At 47.8% G+C, this 27,489-nt stretch overlaps 1 protein-coding gene and 1 long non-coding RNA gene across 2 annotated transcripts in view; both read right to left on the minus strand.

Annotated features, from left to right (window-relative positions):
- STK10 (serine/threonine kinase 10) overlaps positions 1–27,489 on the minus strand; it is a 156,691-nt gene that overhangs the window by 72,999 nt on the left and 56,203 nt on the right. The window contains exons 3-4 of the mRNA XM_033180296.1: positions 15,347–15,395; positions 4,821–4,970 (exon numbers count right to left, since the gene is read on the minus strand). Coding sequence (XP_033036187.1) covers positions 4,821–4,970; positions 15,347–15,395 — 199 coding nt within the window. The remainder of the gene's footprint in view (positions 1–4,820; positions 4,971–15,346; positions 15,396–27,489) is intronic.
- Positions 16,394–25,914, minus strand: LOC117065455. Its single transcript, XR_004429931.1, has 3 exons — positions 25,901–25,914; positions 22,419–22,425; positions 16,394–17,813 (listed from the first exon to the last, which is right to left on the minus strand). It is a non-coding gene; the product is annotated as an uncharacterized LOC117065455 (long non-coding RNA).

A 27,489-nucleotide genomic window follows, 5' to 3' on the forward strand; every position in this document is an offset into this window, starting at 1 on the left:
TATAATACTGGCTGGGCACAGTGGCTCAAGCCTGTAATCCCAGCACTTTGGGAGGCCAAGGCGGCGGATCACGAGGTCAGGAGATCTAGACCGTCCTGGCTAACACGGTGAAACCCCGTCTCTACTAAAAATACAAAAAATTAGCCGGGCGAGGTGGCGGGTGCCTGTAGTCCCAGCTACTCAGAGGCTGAGGCAGGAGAATGGCGTGAACCCGGGAGGCAGAGCTTGCAGTGAGCCGAGATCACGCCACTGCACTCCAGCCTGGGCGACAAAGCAAGACTCCATCTCCAAAAAAAAAAAAAAAAAACTATAATACAGCTAAACATTTAGGGGTTTGCTGTGTATAGCTCCAGATTTATTTGTATTACAATTATATATATATTTTTTTAATTAAAACAAATTTTTATAGTGACAGGGTCTCACGATGTTGCCCAGGCTGGTCTCGAATGCCTGGTCTAGCAATCCCGTCACCTTCGCCTCCCAAAGTGCTGGGGTTACAGGTGTGAGCCAACATGCCCTACCTAAAAATTACATATAAGTAGAAACAGACAAAAATTACATATACTTAATTTTTATGTATTTGCTACTTTTAAAAATGTAATCAGATTAAACATGCTATTTTGCAGTCACTTTTCCCCTTCAAAGTATGTATTACACATCTTTGTAAGAGATTACACATTTTCTGCAACTTAATTTCAATAGGTGAAAAAGATTCCACTGTTTGATAGCACCATAACCTATTTAATCCTCTACTGAAGTACATACACTTGGATCACTTCTGATTTCTTGCTCTTACAAATACTGTTGCAATGTCTATCTTTGTATACATCTTTCTATACAGGTATCAATACCATAATTACCTTTATAATGAAAAAATTATATAAACAGTGTAAAATACATTATAACATGCACAAAAACAGTGAACTTAGCATGTATGCACACTTACAAGGGAGTCTCTCATCTGTCTGTCCCCTTGACTGTGGGTTACCAAAAGGATGAATCCAAGGTAGGAGGAACCTTGTCATTCAGAAAACAGTGAAAACCATCCAGTCCAAAATCCCAACAGTGCTCCTGTGGACAAACACTAGCCAGGTTCCCCCATGGTACAAGCAGGAAAGCAAAGGGCAGAGAGGTGCTGGGACCTGCTGAAACTGAGATGGGGACAGAAGAGAGCAAATGCTTCTACCCTCAGCCCTGGGATCTCCAGCTCGCGGCAGCCAGTGCACACCTGAGCTCATTAAGAAAGTGGCTTCTTCTCATGAGAGGGATGACCTGCCCTCCCGGAAGTGTCAGGGAAACAGTGCGGACAGGGAAGTGAGAAGATTCTAGCTTGATTGTAGATCAATTGCTAAATGCCTCTGAGCATCAGTTTCCTCACCTATTAAATAGGGATCATATTATTTAGCCAAATGTGAGACGGGAAGAACTGCTCTATCATGGTCATGAAACTGTCTTTGCAAAATTATAACTGAGGAAATGATGACAGTGAAAGAAATCAGACCTAACCGACTCCATCTTGCTTCTAACCTTGAAGCTGTCCGTGTTCATTCCTGGGTGTAGGGCAAACTGTGGGAAAAAAATCAGTTCACGGTTTGACTCTGAAACAAAAGTGATAACAGCCCTTTCCCGAAAAGACCCTCTTCTTGAAGAAGAGGACCAGTCTGCCTTTGCAGGACTAGCAAATTAGCTACAAGATTAGAAATTACAGTTTAGGGGTCACGCAGCCTCTGGCTTCAACAGTCTGAACTCCCCAAATTGCTCCGGGGATAACATCACTATTGTCAAACCTCAGATCAGCCTTGAGTTATTTTGTAGACCCTACATTCGATGGATGAGTTGACACCACCCAGGCGGTAATCCAGCGCCACCAGTTCTTCCATCACACCCAGGAATAGAAAACAGCCAGAAAAACTCACATTGACCCCCTACAATTCCATCTCCAACCTGACCAATCAGCACCCCCCACTTCCCAAGCCCCTGCCCACCAAATTATCTTTAAAAACTCTGATCCCAGAATGCTTGGGGAGGCTGATTTGGGTAATAATAAAACTCCAGTCTCCTGCACAGCGGCTCTGCATAAATTATTCTTTCTCCATTGCAATTCCCCTGTCTTGATAAATCAGCTCTGTCAAGGCAGTGAGCAAGGTGAACCCATGGTGTGCTTACAGTAAGGTTATTTTTATTTTCTTTTGTTTTTTTAGGAACCTAGAGACACGTGCCCATTTGATGAGGGCTTCGTCTTCCAGTCTGACCCCCCACCTTTGGCCTTCACTGACTCTCCTCCCCGCATCACACTGCACTGTCTTCCTGACACTCTCCCCACACTCATCACCAACACAGCCCTTTGTTCTTGCTTCCCATCCCTCAAGCTTCTGCCTCACTTACTTTCCCTCTGCTGGGCCTCTGTGATTGTCATAGGCTGGGCAGAGTAGGTGGACAGCAATTTGTTTTTCTGGCCAGTCCAAACCCTCCCTTCCTCTGAAAAACCATCTCCCCACCCACCACACTGCCTCACTGTGGGGGCAAGGGCTACTTCCGCGTTGTCACGTGATCCCACCCTCCATGCCAGAGACTGAAGATAAGCCGGGCCTGTGGGAGACACCCTCCTTCCTGGGCCTCACTGCTTGGTCCAAGGATTACTATCTGGGCCAAGGGGGGGCCAATCAGAGCCCTCCCCCAGGATTATTGATGCCAAAGCCTCCAATGGTGAGTTCAGGCTCATGCAGCAGGTGGTGATGCTGGGAAAGGTGAAACTAGATGGTATCCTGAGCTTGGTGGAGAGGGTTGGTCTGGGAGCCTAACCTACATGCACAGAAAGCCAAGGGCCAGGGAGACGGTCCTGGCAGCGTTTATGTTCCAGGTTCCAATTAACTTTAAAGCCCACCCAGCTGTATTTCTTCTCCAATTTGGCTCCATGATGTACACATTTTCCTGTCTGCCTTAACTCTTAGGAAGTGGGTTTTTATCATTTGCCACTAAGAGAGGCGAAAGAGGGTAGTGGTTAAGCGCACAGGCTCTGGAGCCAGCTGCCTTGGTTTGAACCCCAGTTGTTCCTCTTATCAGCAGAGTGACCCTGGATAAGTCAGTCTTGCTAGGTCCCAAATCCGTCCTGCAAGATGTTATCCGTGGCCTTTGAGAATGGAATGAGTTAACACATATCAGATGCTGGCTCAGTGCATGGTAGCTCTAGTGAAAGAACCAGGCCCCCAGGCTGCTGGTAGCAGGAAATAGCAATGCTAGGCTGGGTGAAGGCAGTAGTGAGAGATGGGCATTTGGCTTCCTGACTGGTCCACCTGCCAGGGTCTCCAGCACATTGGGCAGGGCCGGGGCGGGGGGGTTGGGAGTTGGGGATGCTGAAGTAACTAACCATAGGCTAAAGTGATGGTAATGCTGGAAGTGAGTGTTTATTGAGTACCAACTATGTGGTTTTTTGTTTTTTTTTCTCGTGAAACAGAGTCTTACTCTGTTGCCCAGACTGGAGTGCAGTGGTGCAATCTCAACTCACTGCAACTTCCACCTCCTGGGTTTAAGCGATTCTCCTGCCTCAGCCTCCCGAGTAGCTGGGACTATAGGCGTGTGCCACCATGCCCGGCTAATTTTTATATTTTTAGTAGAGATTGGGGTTTCAAGACATTGGCCAGGCTGGTCTCAAACTCCTGACCTCAGGCGATCCACCCACCTCGGCCTTCCAAAGTGCTGGGATTACAGGCGTGAGCCATTGCGCGCAGCCAAAAATCATTACTTTCAAAAATGCATTGCAGCCATATAATTTGGTGATGCAGAAGTACACAGGAGAAGAGCTCAAAGCGCTTGTCTCTGCAGGTGGATGGCAAAAGGAGACACATGAGGAGATGACACACGTATATGTCACTTTGGTTAAAAAAATAAAAACATTAAAAATACAAAGAGACATTTAAAGAAGAAGGTTTTGAGCCGGGAGTGGTGGTTCACACCTGTAATCCCAGCACCTTGGGAGGCTGAGGTGGGTGGTTCACTTGTGGTCAGGAGCTCAAGACCAGCCTGGCCAACATGGTGAAACCTGGTCTCTACTAAAAATACAAAAATTAGCCAGCCATGGTGGCGGGCGCCTGTAATCCCAGCTACTCAGGAGGCTGAGGCAGGAGAATCACTTGAACCCAGGAGGTGGAGGCTGCAGTGAGCCGAGATTTCGCCACTGCACTCCAGCCTGGGCAACAGAGTGAGACTCTGTCCAAAAAAAAAAAAAAAAAAGAACGTTTTGATATATGTGCTTAATGTCCTACTGTTTTCCACCTGGGGATGGAGCTGGGTCATCCCTCCATCCATCACTCTCACTTGAATTCTCTTGATTAGAAAGAAGCTGGCCAGGCACAGTGGTGCACACCTGTAATCTCAGCATTTTGGGAGGCCAAGGCGGGCATATCACTTGAGATCAGGAGTTTGAGACCAGCTTGGCCAACATGGTGAAACCTCATCTCTACTAAAAGTGTAAAAAGCAGCCAGGCATGGCAGCAGGCGCCTGTGATCCCAGCTACTTGGGAAGCTGAAACACAAGAATCACTTGAACCTGGGAGGTGGAGGTTGCAGTGAGCCAAGAATGCACCACTGCACACCAGCCTGGGTGACACCAAGACTGTCTCAAAAAAATAAAATAAAATAAAATAACTTTTTAAAAAAGAATGAAGAGTAGGAAGGGGAGAACTGCTGACATGCCAAGAGGGCGTAGGCGTGAGGACCTCACACCCCCACGAGGTCCACACTCCCACTGGCCTGCAGAGGCCAGGCCGACACCCCTAGGCAGGCACCCTGTGGCTCCACCTTTCCCACCCTGAGTCCCTTACCCAGCCTGATGTCTCCCTCAAGGGTCATCAGCACGTTGCCAGCTTTCAGATCTCGGTGGATGATCCTCTTGCTGTGCAGGAAGTTGAGGGCTTCTAGCATCTGGCGGCAAACAACCTGTATCTGGGGCTCTGTGAGGCCTCTGTCCAGCTCTGGAAATGGAGGAGAACGGCTGTCAATTCAGGAAGCACTTGCCACAGGCAGCTGAAATGTCAGGCCCACGCCAGGGAGAAATATAAAAGCCACCAATATTAGGCCAGGCGCGGTGGCTCACACCTGTAATCCCAGCACTTTGGGAGGCCGAGGCAGGTGGATTACGAGGTCAGGAGTTCAAGGCCAGCCTGGCCAAGATGTTGAAATCCCGTCTCTACTAAAAATACAAAAATTAGCCAAGGGTGGTGGCAGGCACCTGTAATCCCAGCTACTCACAAGGCTGAGGCAGGAAAATTGCTTAAATCTGGGCAGCAGAGGTTGCAGTGAGCTGAGATCGCACTACTGCACTCCAGCCTGTGCGACTCAGTGAGACTCTATCTCAAAAAAAAAAAAGCCACCAATATTAAGGAGTGCTCACCGTGTACTGGATTCATTTCTAAGCAGGTCATGCACACTGACCCATTTTGTCTTCATAACAGTCCTATGAAGCAGGCACAATTATTGTCCCCATTTTACAGAAGAAGAAATTGAGGCTTGGAAAGGTTAAGCCACTTGCTCAAGGTCATGCAGGTGGGAAGTCACAGATCTGAGATTCAAACCAGGATCTGGCTTTAGAGTTCAGGTTTGTAAACATAAGCCCAACTGAGACATAGAGATCTGTTGTGTCTGCAGACACTGGGAGGGCACTTACCACGCGTCTGGCTCTGTGCTTGGAGCAGGAAGGCAGAGGGGACATGGAAACAGTGAGCGACACTTGGAACAGAGTGAGGTGCAGGCATGTGGGAGGTCAGAATGCGCAGGAATCCCTTATAGCTGAGGGAACTGGGAGGCTGCCCAGAAGAAATGACATTTAGGTTGTGTCTTAAAGGAACAGAATAGGTGGAGCAAGGGCACTCTAGGTCAAGGAGCCAGCAGAGGTAATGGCTGACATGAGCTGGTGTTTACAAAATGTCCACTGGGGCCGGGCGCAGTGGCTCATGCCTGTAATCCCAGCACTTTGGGAGGCAGAGGCAGGTAGATCATGAGGTCAGGAGTTCAAGACCATTCTGGCCAACATGATGAAACCCTGTCTCTACTAAAAATACAAAAATTAGCTGGGCGTGGTGGTGGGTGCCTGTAATCCCAGCTACTCAGGAGGCTGAGGCAGGAGAATCGCTTGAACCCAGGAGGCGGAGGTTGCAGTGAGCCAAGATCACACCACTGCACTCCAGCCTGGGTGGCAGAGCGAGACTCGGTCTCTTTTTTGCCTATTAAACTTTCCACTGGCTGTTGGTGGTGGCACCAGGGGATGCAGAAAGGGAAGGGCCAGAGAGGCCAGAGGGCTGGTAGCCAAGAGTCTTTTATGTGCTAATCAGCAGGGAGACACAAGTGTCCACATGCACACGCAGCAGACAGCTCAATGCCAGGGTCCTTCCTCCCTGAGGTTCATAGGTTGAGTGGGTCTGAGCAGGCAGGGAGCAGGAAGGTGGGAAGCAGGAAGAATATTCCTGGAAACGGGAACAGACTTGTGTGGTGGGAGGGGGCAGATGAAGGGAAAGTGACTTGAGGTCACAGGTCAGAGGTCAGCAGACCTTGACTCTGCAGGACCTCTGGGCCACGCTGTGGAGGGTGCATTTTATTTGAAATACAGTGGGCAGTTCATGAGAGGTTCTGAGTGGGGCAGACACAGTCTGGTCTTTGCATTTAAAAAAATTCCCATGGCTGAAAGCAGGGGCTCAATGCCGTAGGGCCAGCTACTTAGGAGGCAAAGGTGGGAGAATCACTTGAGGCCAGGAGTTCAAGGCCAGCCTGGGCAACATAGCGAGATCCAGCTATGCTTGTAACATTTATTATGTTATAAATAAAATAAAATAAAATAAAATAAATAAACAAATAATTCCCTCTAGCACAGCAAAGAGCTTGCTGGGCAGCAGGGGCAGGGGCTCAGCTGAAGGTCATCACAGTGGTCCAGATAGCAGCCAAGGCAGAGAGAAAGACAGTTGCTCAATGGATGGATTGGGGAGGTGGAGTGAGAAGATTCCAGGGTGACAGCCTTGTGCTCCGCATCCCACGGGACTGTCCTGATTGAGTCACTGTTACTACCCAAGACCGCTGTGAGCAGGGGAGCTACCTCCCTTGGCCTGCCAGGTTCCCAGGCTGTCGGCTTCTAAGCCTGGTCACCCAAGGGCACTGCTCTGAGTCCTCCCTCTGCCCACAACAGCACTGCTGTGTCCAGCTTGCCCAGTGGTGCCTGGCCAGGAATCCACAAGGCTCAGTTCTCCCAGCCAGGCTCTCAGGAGTGGTATAATAGACATGCCAGCCAGGAATGCAAGTACCAACTGCCCTGCTCTGGGAAGCCAAGCCCCAGACCAGGGCTCCTGGACCAGGGACCCTTCTCTCTGGAGTCTGCAAGCTGCCTGCCCCCTGTCCCTGTGGCCTCATCCTGAACCTCTGTGTCTCCAGCCAGGGGCCAGGATCAGAGCCTGCATGGGCTTCAGAACCACACAGACTGAGGCTGTACCCAGGTGATGCCTCTCACTAGCTGTGTGGTTACTGGCAAGTCACCCAAGCTCTCTGGCCCTTCACTTCCTGGTCTGTGAAATGGGATGATTATAATCGACATAGGCAGGGCTCCAGCCATCAGCCATGTCCAGTTCTTAGTGTGGAAAATAGGCAATAAAAGGGGATTCTTGCTATGTTGGTTCTAAGATGAGTCCAGGACTGGAATATCTGCCGCAATTTTTTTAATGGCAAAATGTGTCTTGCTTATGTCTAATTTACTGATATAAATGAAATAGGAATGATAAAAATACTGATGGTGATGATGAAGATAATTATGATCTAATCACCATCATTTTTTGAGCCCTTATAATGTGCCAGGCATGAGGATAAGGACACGGTGCATATTGTCATTTAATCCTCATAGTAACCCAGTGAGGTGGGTAGGATACACTCTTTAATTTTGTTTTATTATTGTTGGGTTTCCTTCCTTCCTTCCTCCCTCCCTCCTTCCCTTCCTTCTCTCTCTTTCTCCCTCCCTCCTTCCCTCCCTCTCTCCCTCTCTCTTTCTTTCTCTCTCTCTCTCTTTCTTTCTTTCTTGAGTCTTGCTGTGTTGCCTAGGCTGGAGTGCAGTAGCATGATCTTGGCTCACTACAACCTCCACCTTCTGGGTTCAAGCGATTCTCCTGCCTCAGCCTCCCTAGTAGCTGGGATGACAGGCATGTGCCACTACGCCAGGCTAATTGTATTATTGGTAGAGACAAGGTTTTACCATGTTGGCCAGGCTGATTTTGAACTCCTGACCTCGGGGTGATCCATTCACCTCGGCCTCCCAAAGTGCTGGGATTACAGGCATGAGCCACTGTGCCCAGCCTAATTTTGTTTTGTTTGTTTGAGACAGGGTCCCACTCTGTTGCCCAGGCTGGAGTGCAGTGGATCATGGTCCACTGCAGCCTTGACCTCCCAGGCTCAAGCAGTCTTCTGACCTCAGCCTCCTGAGTAGCTGGAACCACAGGTGTGTGCCACCGCGCTCAGCTAGTTTATAAAAAAAATTTTTTGGCTGGGCGTGGTGGCTCACGCCTGTAATCCCAGCACTTTGGGAGACCGAGGCAGGCGGATCACCTGAGGTTGGGAGTTCAAGACCAGCCTGACCGACATGGAGAAACCCCGTCTCCACTAAAAATACAAAATTAGCCAGGCGTGGTGGCGCGTGCCTGTAATCCCAGCTACTTGGGAGGCTGAGGCAGAAGAACTGATTGAACCCAGGAGGCAGAAGCTGCAGTGAGCCGAGATTGTACCATTGCACAATTGTTGCCTGGGCAACAAGAGCAAAACTCTGTCTCAAAATAAATAAATAAATAATTTTTTGTTTTGCGGAGACAGAGTCTCACTACGTTGTCCAAGCTGGTAGTCTTGAACTTCTAGCCACAAGCAATCTCCTACCTTGGTTTCCCAAAGTGTTGGGATTACAGGCATGTGCCACTATGCCTAGTTAATGCATTTCTTTTTTTTTTTTTCTTTTTTTTTTTTTTTGAGACGGAGTCTCTGTCACCCAGGCTGGAATTCAGTGGCGTGATCTTGGCTCACTGCAACCTCTGCCACCTGGGTTCAAATGATTCTCCTGCCTCAGTCTCCCGAGTAGCTGGGATTACAGGAATCTGCCGCCGTGCCCAGCTAATTTTTGTATTTTTAGTACAGATGGGCTTTCACTGTCTTGGCCAGGCTGGTCTTGAACTCCTGACCTCATGATCCACCCGCTGCAGCCTCCCAAAGTGCTGGCATTACAGGCGTGACCCACCATGCCCGGCCTGATACACTTTTTAAAGTCAGGATTATTGAGGGATAATTACATATGGAAAAAAATTCACTTTTTTAAAGGTATACAGTTTTATAAATTTTGACAAACATATTCAGTCATGGAACCCCCATCACAATTTAGATACAAAATCCATCCATCATCCTCCAAGGTTCCCCTATGACCTTTGTAGTAAACTCTTCCCTTTTCCAGTCCCTATGTAATCACTAATTTGTTTTCTATGCCTATGGCCTTGCCTTTTTCTTTTTTTTTTTTTTTTTTTTTTTTTGAGACGGAGTCTCGCTCTGTCGCCCGGCCTGGAGTGCAGTGGCCGGATCTCAGCTCACTGCAAGCTCCGCCTCCCGGGTTTACGCCATTCTCCTGCCTCAGCCTCCGAGTAGCTGGGATTACAGGAATCTGCCGCCGTGCCCAGCTAATTTTTGTATTTTTAGTACAGATGGGCTTTCACTGTCTTGGCCAGGCTGGTCTTGAACTCCTGACCTCATGATCCACCCGCTGCAGCCTCCCAAAGTGCTGGCATTACAGGCGTGACCCACCATGCCCGGCCTGATACACTTTTTAAAGTCAGGATTATTGAGGGATAATTTACATATGGAAAAAAATTCACTTTTTTAAAGGTATACAGTTTTATAAATTTTGACAAACATATTCAGTCATGGAACCCCCATCACAATTTAGATACAAAATCCATCCATCATCCTCCAAGGTTCCCCTATGACCTTTGTAGTAAACTCTTCCCTTTTCCAGTCCCTATGTAATCACTAATTTGTTTTCTATGCCTATGGCCTTGCCTTTTTCTTTTTTTTTTTTTTTTTTTTTTTTTTTTTGAGACGGAGTCTCGCTCTGTCGCCCGGCCTGGAGTGCAGTGGCCGGATCTCAGCTCACTGCAAGCTCCGCCTCCCGGGTTTACGCCATTCTCCTGCCTCAGCCTCCCGAGTAGCTGGGACTACAGGCGCCAGCCACCTCGCCCGGCTAGCTTTTTGTATTTTTTTAGTAGAGACGGGGTTTCACTGTGTTAGCCAGGATGGTCTCGAACTCCTGACCTCGTGATTCGCCCGTCTCGGCCTCCCAAAGTGCTGGGATTACAGGCTTGAGCCACCGCGCCCGGCCGGCCTTGCCTTTTTCTAAAGTGTCATATAATTGGAATCATACAATATGCAGCCCTTTGAGTCCAATACATTTTTAGAAACAGTTTTTAATTACACAGCAACGCATGAATACCTTCTCCTTATTAAAGAAACTACAACACGGCAAAGTCCCCTTTGACACCACATCTAATCCTAGCCTCTCATCCTTTCCACGATAAGAGGGTGGAGACCCAAGATGTTTAGTAGCCAGCAAGGCATGGCCAACCATATCCATTCCAATCAGAACAGGCCCTGGGTGTTACACAGAATGGCCCCACGGTGACATACCACGTGGGTATTCTCTCCATCTCACAAAAGGGCCAGTCCTGTGCCCCAAAGCCTCCAAAAAGAGGAACCTGGAATGGACGTCAGGGAACGGACCCCAGGGCCCCAAGCTCAGGCCAGTAATGCAACCAGCCATGCGGGGCAAAGGGGAGATGGATGGAGGGGCAGAAAGCCCCTCTAAGCAGGGCAGGCATCTGCAGGGAAGTCAACCCTAAACACAGAGCTGCAATGAGGACCTGGCTCTGAACCTGTCGGCTGTTCCCATTTCAGCTTCTCTTCATACATCACGATATGCAAAATGTTCCTTTAACTGCTGCCACCAACAGGGAGAAAGCTGCCTAAGGCTGGAACAGTCAGGGCCACAAGGAGAACTGGAGCGGGAGCCAGAGCAGGGTTTATCTGCTGGCTGAGCTGTAGTCTAGGTCACGCCCCAGCTGTGAATGAGGTCGAGGACACAGTATACTTCAATGCCTTTTCCATCTCTGATACTCCCCTCCAGCTAAGCTCATTCAGTTAAGCTGCATACCAGGGGACACAGAGGGTGCTAGCTGGCTTCCATTTCCCCCTTCTTTTTTTGGTATCAGAACATATGGCTACCCAGCTAAAAAAAACCACATTCCCCAGCCTCCATTCCAGCTGTGTGTGATATGCTACAGCCAATGAGACATAAATCAAGGTGCCATGTGGAGCTTTTCTGAAGTCTCTTTAAAAGAGTCTTCAGTGTGGCGTAGGGATGGGTGGTTATTCTACCCTCTTGTCTTCCATTCTGCTGCTTGGAATTCAGATGTGATGGCTGGAGCTCCCATGCCATCTTGTCATCAAGGGCAGAAAACCAGCATGAGAATGGGGCTAACACAGAGGATAGGGGGCCAAGAGTTGGATAAAGAAATCAAGTCCATATCAGAACTATTTTTTTTTTTTGAGGCAGGGTCTCACTCTGTCACCTGGGCTGGAGTGCACTGGCATGATCTTAGTTCACTGCAACCTCTGCTTCCTGGGCTCAAGTAATCCTCCAGCCTCAGCCTCCCAAGTAGCTGGGATTACAGGCGCAACCACTAATGCCCAGCTCATTTTTGTATTTTTTGTAGAGACAGGGTTTTGCCCTGTTGCCCAGGCTGGTCTCAAACTCCTGAGCTCAAAGTGATCCACCTGCCTCGGCCTCCCAAAGTGCTAGGATTACAGGCGTGAGCCACCACACTCCACCCCTTATCATAACTCTTTAAAACTCCTGGAACAAGCTGTGCCTGAAGCTAGCCATCCTTGAAGTCTTCAGTTATTTGTGCAAATAAATTCCACCTCCCATATCCCCCACCTTTCCCCCACCTAAAAAAGTTTGAGTATTTTGGCTCCTTATAACCTAAAGTCTCAATTCATACCAGATTATCACTTTTATACTGTTAGATTCTATCTCCCAAATGATAACCTTCAAAGGCAGTGCCTGCCTACTGAGAGAAGGCACACCCAAGAGCCATGTAACATGTGCCATGTATCCTTCCCCATACTGTCGTCTACCTGGGAACTCAGTGGGGCAGTAAGTGGCTCTGTAACGAAGGCTGTGGGCCCTACATTTCCTTTTTTTTTTTTTTTTGAGATGGAGTCTCGCTCTGTCGCCCAGGCTGGAGTGCAGTGGCGCAATCTCTGCTCACTGCAAGCACCGCCTCCCGGGTTCACGCCATTCTCCTGCCTCAGCCTCCTGAGTAGCTGGGACTACAGGTGCCCACCACCACTCCCGGCTATTTTTTTGTCTTTTTAGTAGAGGCAAGGTTTCACTGTGTTAGCCAGGATGGTCTTGATCTCCTGACCTCGTGATCCACCCACCTCGGCCTTCCAAAGTGCTGGGATTACAGGCGTGAGGCACCACGCCCAGCCCCTGTGGGTCCTACATTTCTACAGCCCGGGGTGGGGATGGACTACTGTAAATTTCACACATTCCTGACATGGGTTTGGATCATAATCCTAAAAGTATACATAATCTCAAATACCATAATTCCAAATGTTGAAATCCCAAAGATCAAAATCCCTAAAGTCTAAAATCCTAAAAATCTCAATCACAGGATAGTTGTATCCTGTTAGGCCAACTCTTATGAACGGTCTCTGCGCAACTGCCCATAATCTCTCCCTGCAATACACTTGGTCCTATGTTAAATTTGAAAAAACTCAATGGTCTTCAGCATATATAAATAAATATATATATATTTCCCCACTGTTTTAAATAGTCAGCATTACTTTTTGCAATTCACTACGCTATGTATTTCATCTTCACATCATTTTCAATGCTGCAGGTATAAATGGTGTAGAGACTTTGAGAGAGTTCTAATTCCTTTTATGCGTTTGTTGCAAATTTGACTCCCTGAAAGTGTATTATCTCGGCATTGCTGGTGTGTAAGCATTGTGCATGTATGTAAAAAGGTTGAAAGTTCCTCAGTGAATATAGGGATGTCCTTTGAGTGCATCTGCATTTGTGAAAGATAAACTTTCTCCAGATTCCGGCTCTTTCGGCATCTGCATATGCCCTAGTGACCCGCTGAGGGTTTTGGTTGATCTCATCAACAGGCTTCGGTTGTTCATTACAGTATTTCACACAACAGCTATAAAGCTGTGTGTACACAATCACCAATCCTGGTGATATGCATTTATACATTTTCCTTTTTGACCTATTTCTTTATGGGTGCGGGTCATCTGCTCATCATTTTTTTTCTTTTTTTTGAGATGGAGTCTCACTCTGTCACCCAGGCTGGAGTGCAGTGGCATCATCTCGGCTCACTGCAACCTTTACCTTCTGGGTTCAAGTGATTCTCTTGCCTCAGCCTCCCAAGTAGCTGAGATTACAGGCGCCTGCCACCACGCCCATCTAATTTTCATATATTTAGTAGAGATGGGGTTTTGCCATGTTGGCCAGGCTGGTCTCAAACTCGTGGCCTCAGGTGATCTGCCCACCTCGGCCTCCCAAAGTGCTGGGACTACAGGCGTGAGCCACTGCGCCCGGCCAGTCTGTTCATAATTGTTACACCTGTGCAACCATCCTTGGTATAGCTGTTTACGCGTGCAAAATATGTACATTATTACTATTTGACAGTGTACAGTGGCCTGTGAAGCACCTTCATGTTTTTATGTTTCTCAAATTCCCCTTTAAAATATAAATACCAATAATTTTTTAAAAAGGTTTTTAAAATTGTATTTTTGGGATTTTGATCTTTCAGGATTGTACTTGACAGGATTTGAGACTTTGGGCATTTTGCTCTTTTGGGATTTCAACATTCAGGTTTATGGCACTGAACACTGTGTCAGGATTACGATTGGCTCCCTCCTGATGTAAACTCAGGGAAAATACCTTGAATGGTATGACATTATACTGAGCACCTCTCCTCTTCTGGGCCATCCCAGAATCCTTGACATGTCACTCAAACTTCCAGGCCTCTCCTCAGCCTCTCTGCACTCCATGCAGGGTGGCATGAGCCGGGGATGCTGTGGGACGGGCCATGGTTAGGAGTGGGTCAGCCAGACCTGGGTTCACAGCTCTCCTGTGTGATCTGGGTGAGTCCCTTAACCTTTCAAGTGTCAACCCAATCAAAAATAAAAGTGATACTTACCTGTCATTCCAGCACTTTGGGAGGCCGAGGTGGGTGGATCACCCGAGGTCAGGAGTTTGAGACCAGTCTGGCCAACATGGTGAAACCCCATCACTACTAACATACAAAAATTAGCTGGACGTGGTGGTAGCCACGTAGTCGCAGCTACTTGAGAGACGGGGGCAGGAGAATCACCTGAACCTGGGAGGTGGAGATTACAGTGAGCTGAGATCATGCCACTGCACTCCAGCCTGGGCAAGAGAGCGAGACTCCATCTCAAAATAAATATAAATAAATAAATAAATAAAATGCTCTTCCTGATTTTATTCCTGAGGATTAGAGGAGGACCACATATGGGAACGTGGCTACCACACTCTCTGGCATATAGTGACTATTCACAAAGGAATGGCCACTACTAACATTTCACTGTGGTCATCGGCGTTGTTACTGCTCAAGCTTGCCCAGGACATTGAGACCTGACACTGTCCCCACAGAGCATTTAATGAATGTGGGTATCCCCACTTTTAACAACCTTTCTTGGGTATCTCAGTTTCACCTCCTGAGAGTGCTGTGGGGTCCAGCAAAGAAGGCATCACACCCATCTTAGGTCAAGAGGCCTCAAGAGGGAGAGTGGCCAGTTCAAGGACACACGGCTTCTGGAATGGGGAGTGATGGACTTCCAGCGAATGTCCTGCATTCTCTTCAAGAACCCAAACCCCCGTCTCTACTAAAAATACAAAAACAAGCCATGTGTGGTGGCACACACCTGTAATCCCAGGCTCCTTGGGAGGCTGAGGCAGTAGAGTCATTTGAACCCAGGAGGCAGGGGTTGCAGTGAGTGAGCTGAGATCGCACCACTGCACTCCAGCTTGGGCAACAGAGCAAGACTCTGTCTCAAAAAAGGAAAGAAAGAAAAAAAAGAACCTAAACCCTGCTCCTAAAAGCAGACAAAGCAGAGAAGTGCTCAAAGAGGCCATGGGAACTGACAGAGTGGGAGAATGGAGGTCCCAGTTCCCTAGACAGAGCCGTCCAGCAGTCAGGCTTAGGACTCCAAACGTGTGGTCTGGTCCCGGCAATGCAACGAATCAAGTAAGACTCACCCAGCATGATGGCGTCCACGGCTCCCCCTGGACAAAACTCAATCATGATCTGCAGAAAACACAGGGCAAAGTGACATGAGTGGGGCTGCCTAGCCGTCGAGATGGAACCCCACAGGGCACAGCCAGGCAAGGTCCAATATGCCCAATACCTGGGTACCCCTGCTCCTCAGCCCCTCCTCCTCCTGCCTTGGGAACCCGTCCCCCTCCCCCAGTGGGCCTCAACCCTCACAGGAGGCTCTCACACCCAGAGGAGTTGCTGGAGTGCTTCATTTTCTGAAGAAGGAAAACTAAGTCGCTATGAAGACCCGAAGCTTCAGCAAACACCTCTTCAGCCAAGCCCACACCCTCCCTCCTCGCTCCACCTGTGCGCCTGGTGCCCACCTGCCAGCTGCCCTGTTTCCTATGCTCCACAGCCAAGAACCTCAGGACGCCTTCCCCCCGGCCAAGCTGGCCAAGTCCTCTCAGAATCCCAGCACCTGTCTCAGGCTCCCTCCATCTTCCAGAGCCCTGGACCTTGCTGGCTCAGAACACCAGGGCCTCGAAGATCAGCTCAGATGGAGAAACTGAGGCCAAGAAAGGGGATGTAACTGACCAAGGCCATAGAGATTGTTCCTGGACTGGAAGCAGAGCTCCAAACCCTCAGGTCATTCATTCATTCATCATACACTGACAGGTTGCAGGCCCTGGGAGAACAGCCAGGTCCAGGCCCTCAGGGGCTCCCAGCTTAGTGGAGGGACAGAAAGGACGATTACAGTAGAAAGGCTCTTCCAGCCCTGGTTCACTCCCATTCTCACTCTTTCTGGCCCACTCTGGGCTCTTTGCATAGATGCTTTCTCTTTTTCTTTTCTCTTTCTTTCTCTCTCTCTCTCTTTTTTTTTTAGACAGAGTCTCACTCTTGTAGCCCAGGCTAGCATGCAATGGCGCAATCTTGGCTTTACCTCTCAGGTTCAAGTGATTCTCCTGCCTCAGCCTCCTGAGCAGCTGGGATTAAAGGCACCTGCCACCACACCTGGCTAATGTTTGTATTTTTAGTAGCGATGAGGTTTCACCATGTTGGCCAGGCTGGTCTCGAACATCTGACCTCAGGTCATCCGCCCACCCTGGCCTCCCAAAGTGCTGGGATTACAGGTGTGAGCCACCCTGCCTGACCTCTTTTTTCTTAACGTAGGGCTACAGGTGGCTGAGGAAGGGGGATGGCGTCACAAACTTCAGGACAGGCAGAATCACCTCTGAGCTTCCAGCTCCTGGCCCCTGCTTGTTGTGAAGTTCCTTCAACCCAGCTCAGCAGAGGCCCTGGAGAGTGGGGCAGTCAGGAAGACCCATGCTCTCTCTAAACAGGAAAGAAACCCTCGGCCACGGTCCAGCTGGACCAGAGACAGCTCTCCAGCCAGAGGAGGGTGGAGCAGACTCAGGAATCTGATGAGGCCTCCAGTTTGTGGCTTACCTTCCAGGGGCCTCCTGGCAATGTAAATATGACCCTGAGGTCATGTGGGTCCTATGAGGATGTGGTGATGTATGGCTTTCGAGCCAGCCACGGCTGGGCCCATGGCCCAGGTCCACCACTCACTAGTGTGGCCGTGGACAGGTCACTTCAATCCTCTGAGACTGTGTCCTCAGCTGGAAAATAGGGCTGCTGATGCCGTTGCTCTGAACTGGGACCCCACCACTGGGCTACACTAGGGGTATAAGCCGGGCTGGGATGCAAGAAACCACAGTAGATGAAATAGGGGACTTTAACGTGGGCCAGGGATACTAGAGATACTAGGTTCCAGGGGTAGCAACCATTCCAGGCCCTGCCAGTCTTGCCACATGCTGTGGAGGGCTGCATGCCATGGCAGAGAGCTGTGGAAGGCGGCACGGCCCACTTCCACACCACTGCCTGCTGAGGAGGACGGAGGCTTTCTGGGTCACTCTGGTCCTGCCTGGTCGTGAACGGGCCTGAACTCAGCTTCCCCAAGACTCCTCTCTAACACTACAGTGACCTGTCAGCCTTGAATAAAGTCATCAGAAATGCATCCATGCATGCTGATCCCGAACGCCAAGGAAGTGGTACTTCCTCCATCCACTTGTTCACTCATTCATTCGTCCATTCATTTGTTCACTCTTACCCAACCACCATCCAACCAGCTTGTTCCCAGAGGCAAGGGAACAGACAGAGGTGACTTGGAAACAGGAAGGCAGTGACCTTCTGAAGCACAGCGTATCATTCTGCCTTGTAGTAATTCTCAGCTCCACAAAAGAGGAAGAAAAATTCCACTAACTGCTAGAAAAAAACCAAGTCACAAGAGGTGACGATGGAGAAGAGGCAAAACTCAGTCACCATGCAAGGCCACCGACCAGCTGGGTGACCTGTGAGATGGGGATGATACACCCTAACCCTCATGGGAATGATAAGCTCATCCAGGCCTTGCCAGGTGCCTGGTTCCAGGTTGGGACTCAGTTATGTGAGCTGTCACTATGATTCTTTCTGTTTTTCTCATTTATTTTTGTTTGGGTTTTTTGAGGCTCCATGAAAGCCATCCTCTCCCCTCTCACCCAGAAATGTTCCTGTGCCATTCTATTGAATCCTTGCATATCCTGACGTTCCATCACCAAGCCCTGGTTGGGAACCCCTGCTTAGCTTCCCTAACACCTACTATCTGTATGGCCTTGGACAACCACCAATCCTCTCTGTAAAATGGACTAATATTACGTGGCTCTAGGATTTACTGTAAGGAACAGATGAGGTGGTACTTATAAAGACCCAGTTCTAGGCTGGGGGCGGTGGCTCACTCCTGTAATCCCAGCACATTGGGAAGCCAAGGCAGGCAGAACACCTGAGGTCGGGAGTTCGAGACCAGCCTGGCCAACATGGTGAAACCTCGTCTCTACTAAAAATACAAAAAGTAGCCAGGCGTGGTGGCGGGCGCCTGTAATCCCAGCTACTCAGGAGGCTAAGGCAGGAAAATCATTTGAACCCAGGAGGCGGAGGGTGGAGGTTGCAGTGAGCCAAAATCACACCACTGCATTCCAGTCTGGGTGACAGAGTGAGACTCTCTCTCAAAAAAAAAAAAGACCCAGTCCTAATACACCGTGGATATGTAACCAGGTCAGACACTTCCCCCTTCTCCAACAAGGTGCCAACACAAAGGAAAAGGTTGTAAACTTGGGGTCGAGTCCTGGTGTGCCAGTTAATTGACTACGTGACCCTGGATAAGTCAATCTCCCTGAGCCTCCATTGCCCCATCTGTAAAATGGCCTAATAATCTCTTGCCTCCAACTTCATTGAGAAAGTTAAATGAGATACCTTACATGAGAGAACAGCATGAAAGCCACACAGTTAATATGTGTTTGCTAAATCTCTAACAAATGAAATCACCAGAAAGTTTCATGCTTAGAGCATGTTACTTAGGCTTCCTACAAAAATATGCCTTCCTCTCAGTCTGATTCCCAGGGAAAACAAAATAAAACAAAGAAATGCTTTCCCAGAACTACAATTTATTTATGTATTTATTTATTTTTGAGAACTAAAATTTATGGACGTGCCATCAGCTGTTTTTTTTTTTTTGGGACGGAGTTTTGCTCTGTCTCCCAGGCTGGAGCACAGTGGCGCTATCTCGGCTCACTGCAAGCTTCGCCTCCCAGGTTCACGCCATTCTCCTGCCTCAGTCTCCCGAGTAGCTGGGACTACAGGCATCCGCCACCACGCCCGGCTAATTTTTTGTATTTTTAGTAGAGATGGGGTTTCACCATGTTAGCCAGGATGGTCTCGATCTCCTGACCTCGCGATCCGCCCACCTCGGCCTCCCAAAGTGCTGGGATTCCAGGCGTGAACCACCGCGCCCAGCTGCCATCAGCTGTTCTTAAGAGTCAGTATGAGAAGTGACGAAACCTAGGCAGTTCCTGCATCTTTCAGTGAAGCTGTCCCTTACACAACACACTTACACAAGGTCCCTGTGCCCTCTCCAGAGGTCAGCGTTAGGAAAGCTCATGCATTCTGACAACCTGGCTTGCTTCCTCTTCTGCAGTTCAAGAGCTCCATAACCCCTTGAGTTTCCCTTTTATTTATTTATTTATTTTTTTGTCTTGGCTGCTGGGAAGCTCTGGGTTAAGTTCCTCAGCTTTGGTTTGACTCCCAGGTCTTACTTGCTTTTTTTAGTAACTGGGTCTTAACATTTTTACCTTCAGCTTATCAGTGGCTGGAGGACTACAGGGAACTGGTATTATAAACTTGTCCAGGTTTTTTGCAGAAACACATGGGAATTAATTAATAAAACAATAGTATCAATAGTAACCGATAAAATAATAGTTGAATGTGTCTCCCAGAAGGCATGTGTTGGAAACTGAATCTCCAGTGTTGGGAGGTGGGGCCAACAGTAATGGGAGGTGTTTAGATCATGAGGGCTCCACCCTCATGAATGAATTAGTGCTGATTATAAAAGGGCTAGAGGCGGCCAGGCGTTGTGGCTCACGCCTGTAATCCCAGCACTTTGGGAGGCCAAGGAGGGTGGATCACAAGGTCAGGAGATTGAGACCATCCTGGCTAACACGGTGAAACCCCGTCTCAACTAAAAATACAAAAAATTAGCCTGGCGTGGTGGCAGGCGCCTGTTGTCCCAGCTACTCGGGAGGCTGAGGCAGGAGACTGGCATGAACCCAGGAGGCAGAGCCTGCAGTGAGCCGAGATCAGCACCACTGCGCTCCAGCCTGGGCGACAGAGGGAGACTTCGTCTCAAAAAAATAAAAATAAAAAAAGGAGCTAGAGGCTGTGAGTTCAGTTGCTGGCTCTCTCATACATGCTCTCTTGCCCTTTCCACCTTCCGCCACGGCAAGAAGGCCCTCGCCAAATGCAGGGCCCTCAACCTTGGACTTCCCAGCCTCCAGAGCCATGAGCTAAATAAATTTCTATTGTTTACAAATTGCCCAGTCTCAGATATTCTGTTATAGCATCATAAAATACACTAAGACAATGGCAATAAATACGAATAAAGTAATAATCTCAATGCTTTAGGAAATTACTAAATATGCATGCTTAGAAGAAAGACTGGAAGCACAAAACCCATAGGAGGATTACAGGTAGTTTGTATCTTTATGTATTATATTCAATAACTATGTATTATCAAATTGTATATTAGAAATAAACATGATTTTTAAATTTTTAATTTTTTTATTTTTTTAATTCAACCTAGGGGCTCTAATTTTTTGGTTTTTTTTTTTTTGAGATGGAGTCTCACTCTGTTGCCCAGGCTGGAGTGCAGTGGCACGATCTCGGCTCACTGCAAGCTCCACCTCCCGGGTTCACACCATTCTCCTGCCTCAGCCTCCCGAGTAGCTGGGACTACAGGCGCCTGCCACCATGCCCAGTTAATTTTTTTTGTATTTTTGGTAGAGACGGGGTTTCACCACGTTAGCCAGGAAGGTCTCGATCTCCTGACCCCATGATCCGCCCGCCTCAGCCTACCAAAGTGGTGGGATTACATGTGTGAGCCACTGCACCTGGCTTACTTTTTTTTTTTTTTTTTAATGGAAAGAACTGGCCTAGAATAACCTACTTCTACAGATATATCTATTCTTCTGATGAAGGTCCCAGTGGTCCAGCCCCCTGCTTCCTGGATAAAGGGAGGCTCCTCAGGATTCAAAGCTAAAGGCCTCTAAGCCCTCACCAAGTCCAAAGTGAAGCCCGCTCCAGTGTCAAGGACTGATTCCTTGAACCTGTCAAGGGCATAAGCAGCCTGTATTTGCAGGTGGCTCAGGGTTTTCCCAGGACCTGAAGAACTGAGGTTTGTGGTCAGTTTAATGCACTGGTAAGTATCAACTGAGTGTCTACCAGGGGCTCTACTTTGCTAGGCAACAGCAGGGGCCACAAAAGTAGTATGTGATCAACCAGCACTATCTGAGCTCCTAGTGCGTGGCAAGCCTGGGGACTGAGGACCCAGGAGAATCAAACAGGTTCCTGCTCCAAGATCACCAGCTGAGAGAGATGTAGGATGAGTGGTGCAGGCGCACGGTGACTGTGTAACCCAGAAGCCTGTGGACACAGTCATTAACCTGCCTTAGAGCTATCCCAGAGGAAGCAGATATCCAGGCTGAGTTTTGAAGGGTGAATTTACCACACGGGGAAGGGTAAAGGCATTCCTGGCAGAACACAGAAGCAGAGGTGGGACAGCATGGAAAAGTGTGGAAGGGGGTATTGATGGAGCATTCCATGGGGTTCCAAAGGATGGGAATCCAGCAGGCTGGTGGTCAACTGGAACTAGAACTTGAACATCTCAAAGTATGAACCTAATCTGGAGAGCTGTGTGTGTGTGTGTGTGTGTGTGTGTGTGTCTGAGGAGATACACCAAAGGGTTTAAGCAAGGGGTGTTGTAGACAGGCTTTTGCTTCAGAAAGATCCCTCTGGATGCATTATTAAAGAAGGAAAAAACAGTGGGTTTGGGACAAACAGCAAAGAGGCCATTTCATGAGTCCTGGTGTTCTGGGCACCATGGCTACCTCCCCCTCCACATACAGCATTTCTTCCTTCCCCTTTGTGAAACAGCCATGAGAACTGGGTAGGACTTACCCATCCCCTGCAAGGGAGGGGTAGAAGCAGGGTACTAAGCCAGTCAGAAAAATGTTCTGCCTCTTGCCCTGATTCAGGGCTGGTGTCATCAGAGCTAAGCTGCTGAATTGTGCTTGCTGGTATGGAATGACACGTCATCTCACTCTGGAGCTAATCAGGAAGCACACTGCTCTGATGGTTGCAGGAAGCCACGTCACGTTGCAACCACGAGAGAAGTGGGTGTGAAGACAAAGCTAATACACAGAGGAAGACAGAGAATCACAGGAAAATGGAGAACAAGCCTGCTCCCTACTGACTTTTTAGGCAGAATATGCAAACGAATTAATTTCTGCAGCTGTTTAGTAGGTTAGTTTAAGGTTTGCTGTCACTTGTTACCCGAAGTACCTGATCCCACACTTGGCAGGAGATGATGAGTAATCACATTCGCCGGGAGGCAGACTCCAGGTTGTACCAGCTGAAAATGCGACACCAATGGCTCTCCAACTTGAACGTTCGGCAGACTGCTTGTTAAAACAGATCACTGGGTCCCACCCTAGAGCTTCTGATTCAGTGGGTCCGAAGTAAGGTCCAAGAATCTGGTTTCCAACAAGTGCTCAGATGCTGCTGCTGTTGCTGGACCCCGGCCACATTTTGAGAACTACTGCTTAATGGGAATTTATAAGAGCAAGATGCCTGGACCCTGGGACCACATCTCTCCTCCCCTTAACAAAATACACTGTAAGACGATAGAGAAACTTGGGGGCAACCTGGCAGAAGTACTGTCTCTTTTATGCTCCTTGTTATCCTAAATCTCATCATCAGTGTTCCTTTTTCTCTTGCCTCAAACCACAGAGCAAGGGGCTTCAGTAGGATGTATGATCATCCTCATCAGCCTTTACCAAGAGATGGTTTGAGAAGCCCTGAGTATTCACATAGACGCTTTGGGGATCTTCATGATTAAAGACAGTACTGCAGTCTGTTTCAATGAGTGTTTTTAAAAAAAATTATTTCCATATCCTCCCATTTTAAATAAAAACTTTGAGGACCTCTAAATATGTGTCAAAGGGTATATAGGGGTTAGTAAAAGACCAGATGGATAAAAATGACACCAAAAGCACAAGCAACCAAAGAAAAAATAGATACACTGGACTTCATCAACATTAAGTATATTGTGCATCAAAGGACAGTATCAAGAAAACAAAGCCTGGGTGCAATGGCTCACGCCTGTAATCTCAGCATTCTGGGAGGCTGAGGTGGAAGGATCACTTGAGCCCAGGAGTTTGAGACCAGCCTGGGCAACATAGGGAGACCTCATCTTTACCCAAAAAAAAAAAAAAAGGAAAAAAGGAAAAAAATTTTAATTAGCTAGGCATGTGGCACACACCTGTGGTCCCAGATACTTGGGGGGCTGAGGTAGAGGGATCATTTGAGCTTAGGAGGTCGAGAATGCAGTGTGCAATGACTGTGCCACTGCACTCCAGCCTGGGAGAAAGAACAAGACTCCGTCTCAAAAAAAAAAAGACAAGAAAAAGAAAGCCACAAATGGAAAATATTTGCAAATCATATATCTGATAAAGGACCAGTATCCAGAATACATAAAGAACTCATAGCACTCAACAATAAAAGAGCAAATAACCCAATCTTAAAATAGGCAAAAGATTTGAATACATGTTTTTCCAAAGATGTACAAATGGCCAATAAGCATATGAAAAGACGCTTAACATTACTAGTCATTAGGGAAACACTAATCAAAACCAAAATGAGATACCACTTCACACATGCCAGAATGCTTAGAATTAAAAACATGAACAACAAGGCCAGGCATGGTGGCTCATGTCTGTAATCGCAGCACTTTGGGAGGCTGAGATGGGTGGATCACCTGAGGTCAGGAGTTCCAGATCAGCCTGGCCAACACAGTGAAACCCTGTCTCTAATAAAAATACAAAAATTAGGTGTGGTGGCACACGCCTGTAGTCCCAGTTACTTGGGAGGCTGAGACAAAAGAATCATTTGAACCCAGGAGGCAGAGGTTGCAGTGAGCCAAGATCACGTCACTGCACTCCAGCTTGGGAGACAGAACGAGACGCCATCTCAAAAAACAAAAGATAAACAACAGTAAGTGTTGGCAGGAATATGGAGAAATTGGAACCTTGATACGCTGATGGTGGTAATGTAAAATGTGCAGTCCAGGCACTTTGGGAAAGAGTCCAGAAGTTCCTCAATATGTTAAACGTAGCATTACCATTGATCCAAATGGCAATCCCCTCCTAGATATAGACCCAAAAGAATTTTTAAAATATGTTCATTAGCTGAACAGACTAAGATAAAAACTCAAATTACGGCCAGGCACGCTGGCTCACGCCTGTAATCCCAGCACTTTGGGAGGCCAAGGCGGGTAGATCACCTGAGGTCAGGCATTCGAGACCAGCCTGGCCAACACAGAGAAACCCTGTCTCTACTAAAAACACAAAAACTAGCCAGGCTTGGTGGCGCACGCCTGTAATCCCAGCTACTTGGGTGGCTGAGGCAGGAGAATCGCTTGAACCCAGGAGGCGGAGGTTACAGTGAGCCGTGCTCACATCACTGCACTCCAGCCTAGGCAACAGAGTGAGACTGTCTCAAAAAATAAATAAATAAATAAACGAAAGAAAAAGAAAAAGAAAAAAACCTTCAAATTACTACCATCAGAAATGAAACAGGGGGCATATTACTACTGATGTGACAGAAAAGACTATCAGAGAGTACTATGAACAACTGTATGACAACAAATTGGATAAACTAGATGACATGGCGGCCGGGCGCGGTGGCTCAAGCCTGTAATCCCAGCACTTTGGGAGGCCGAGACGGGCGGATCACGAGGTCAGGAGATCGAGACCATCCTGGCTAACACGGTGAAACCCCGTCTCTACTAAAATATACAAAAAATTAGCCGGGCGAGATGGCGGGCGCCTGTAGTCCCAGCTACTCGGGAGGCTGAGGCGAGAGAATGGCGTAAACCCGGGAGGCGGAGCTTGCAGTGAGCTGAGATCCGGCCACTGCACTCCAGCCTGGGCGACAGAGCGAGACTCCGTCTCAAAAAAAAAAAAAAAAAAAAAAAAAAACTAGATGACATGGAAAAATTCCTAGAAACACAACCTGGCAAGCCTGAATCATGAAGAAACAGAAGATCTGAACAGATGTAACTGCTAAGGAGACTGAGCAGTAATTTAAAACCTCCAAACAGGCTGGGCGCGGTGGCTCATGCCTGTTATCCCAGCACTTTGGGAGGCCAAGGCCAGCGGATCACATGAGGTCAGGAGTTCAAGACCATCCTGGCCAACATGGTGAAACCCCGTCTCTATTAAAAATACAAAAACTTAGCCAGGCATGGTGGTGGGCACCTGTAGTCCCAGCAACTCGGGAGGATGAGGCAGGAGAATGGCGTGAACCCAGGAGGCGGAGCTTGCAGAGAACCAAGATCACGCCACTGTACTCCAGCCTGGGCGACAGAGCGAGACTTCGTCTCAAAAAAATAAATAAATAAATAAAGTAAAGAAGTGAAAGAATAGCTATTCCATAGGCAGAGCAGGGCATTCCAAAAAATAAGAGGAGGAACGCGCCCACCTAGGTACAATGCTTGCTTATATAAAAGGTAACAAAAATCATGGAGGAGATGTGCTCTACTACAAGGGTTTATGATAAAGGATTGCTAATCTTTGTGTAACTACTGTCTTTCACAAGAGCCTTTATTATTATCTTTATTTTTTTTTAATTATACTTTAAGTTCTGGGATACACGTGCAGAACATGTAGGTTTGTTATGTAGGTATACACGCCATGGTGGTTTGCTGCACCCATCAACCCATCATCTACATTAGATATTTCTCCTAATGCTATCCCTCCCCTAGCCTCCCAACCCCTGACAGGCCCCAGTGTGTGATGTTCCCCTCCCGGTGTCCATGTGTTCTCACTGTTCATATATTATTATCTTTAAAGTGAGACTTATTTTAAAACTAGGAATGCTTTTGTTCTTAAGATATCAGGACATCAGGACACTTCCTGGGTCTGTTACATCCTGGGTCTGTTTCTGTTCCCTTAACCATAAACACCTTATGGCTAAGAATACCTAACCTCCTGAGAATGTGACCCAGCAGGCCTCAGCCTCATTTTACCCAGCCCCTATTCAAGATGAAGTCACTCTGGTTTGAATGCCTCTGACATACTGATGCAAAGATACTCAACAAAACACTTGCAAATCATATTCAAATATTAAAAGAGAGATTACACCATGACCAACTGGGATTTACTCCTGGAATGTAAAGATGGTTCAACACACAAAAACCTATCAACGTAATATACCACATTAACACGATGAAAGGAGATTTTAAAAAACCACATGATCATCTCAATTAAAGCAGAAAAAGCATTTGGCAAAGTTAAACACCACTTCATGAGAAATACTCAACAAACAAAATTGAAGAAAACAACCTCAACATATATAAAAGTCATATATTAAAAGGTTGTATATCGGGCCAGGAGCAGTGGCTCACGCATGTAATCTCAGCACTTTGGGAGGCCCAGGTGGGTGTATCACAAGGTCAGGAGATCGAGACCATCCTGGCTAACACGGTGAAACGCCATCACTACTAAAAATAAAAAAAGAAAAAGAAAATTTAGCTGGGCATGGTGGCAGGCGCCTGTAGTCCCAGCTACTCGGAGGCTGAGGCAGGAGAATGGTGTGAATCCAGGAGGCGGAGCGTGCAGTGAGCTGAGATCGCGCCACTGCACTCCAGCCTGGGCAACAGAGTGAGACTCCGTCTCAAAAAAAAAAAAAAAAAAAAAAAAAAAGCTATATTAAAGGCCATATATTAAAAATGCACAGTTAACATCACACTTAATGGTGAACAACTGAAAGCTTTTCCTCCAAGATCAGGAACAAGGCAAAAATGCCACGCTCACCACTCCTATACAACATAGCACTTAGGCAACAAAATGAAATAAAAGACATCTAAATTGGAAAGGAGAAATAAAATTATTATTATTTTTTAAAATTGAGATGGAATCTCACTCTGTCACCCAGGCCTGAGGGCAGTGGTACAATCTTGGCTCATTGTAACTTCCGCCTCCCAAGTTCAAGCAATTCTCCTGCTTCAGCCTCCTGAGGAGCTGGAATTACAGGCATGCGCCACAATGCCTGGCTAATAACTTTTTTTTTGTATTTTTAGTAGAGAGGGGGTTTCACCATATGGCCAGGCTGGTCTCGAACTCCTGACCTTGTGATCCCCCCGCCTTGGCCTCCCAAAGTGCTGGGATTGCAGGCGTGAGCAACTGCGCCCAGCCAATAAAATTACTTCTGTTAGTATACAACATAATCTTATATGTTGAAAATGCTAAAGATGGCCGGGCACGGTGGCTCAAGCCTGTAATTCCAGCACTTTGGGAGGCCGAGACGGGCGGATCACGAGGTCAGGAGATCGAGACCATCCTGGCTAATATGGTGAAACCCTGTCTCTACTTAAAAATACAAAAAACTAGCTGGGCGACGAGGCGGGCGCCTGTAGTCCCAGCTACTCGGGAGGCTGAGGCAGGAGAATGGCGTAAACCCGGGAGGCGGAGCTTGCAGTGAGCTGAGATCCGGCCACTGC

Source organism: Trachypithecus francoisi, unplaced genomic scaffold (assembly GCF_009764315.1).
Source record: "Trachypithecus francoisi isolate TF-2019V2 unplaced genomic scaffold, Tfra_2.0 Lachesis_group2, whole genome shotgun sequence".
Classification (NCBI taxonomy): Eukaryota; Metazoa; Chordata; class Mammalia; order Primates; family Cercopithecidae; genus Trachypithecus; species Trachypithecus francoisi.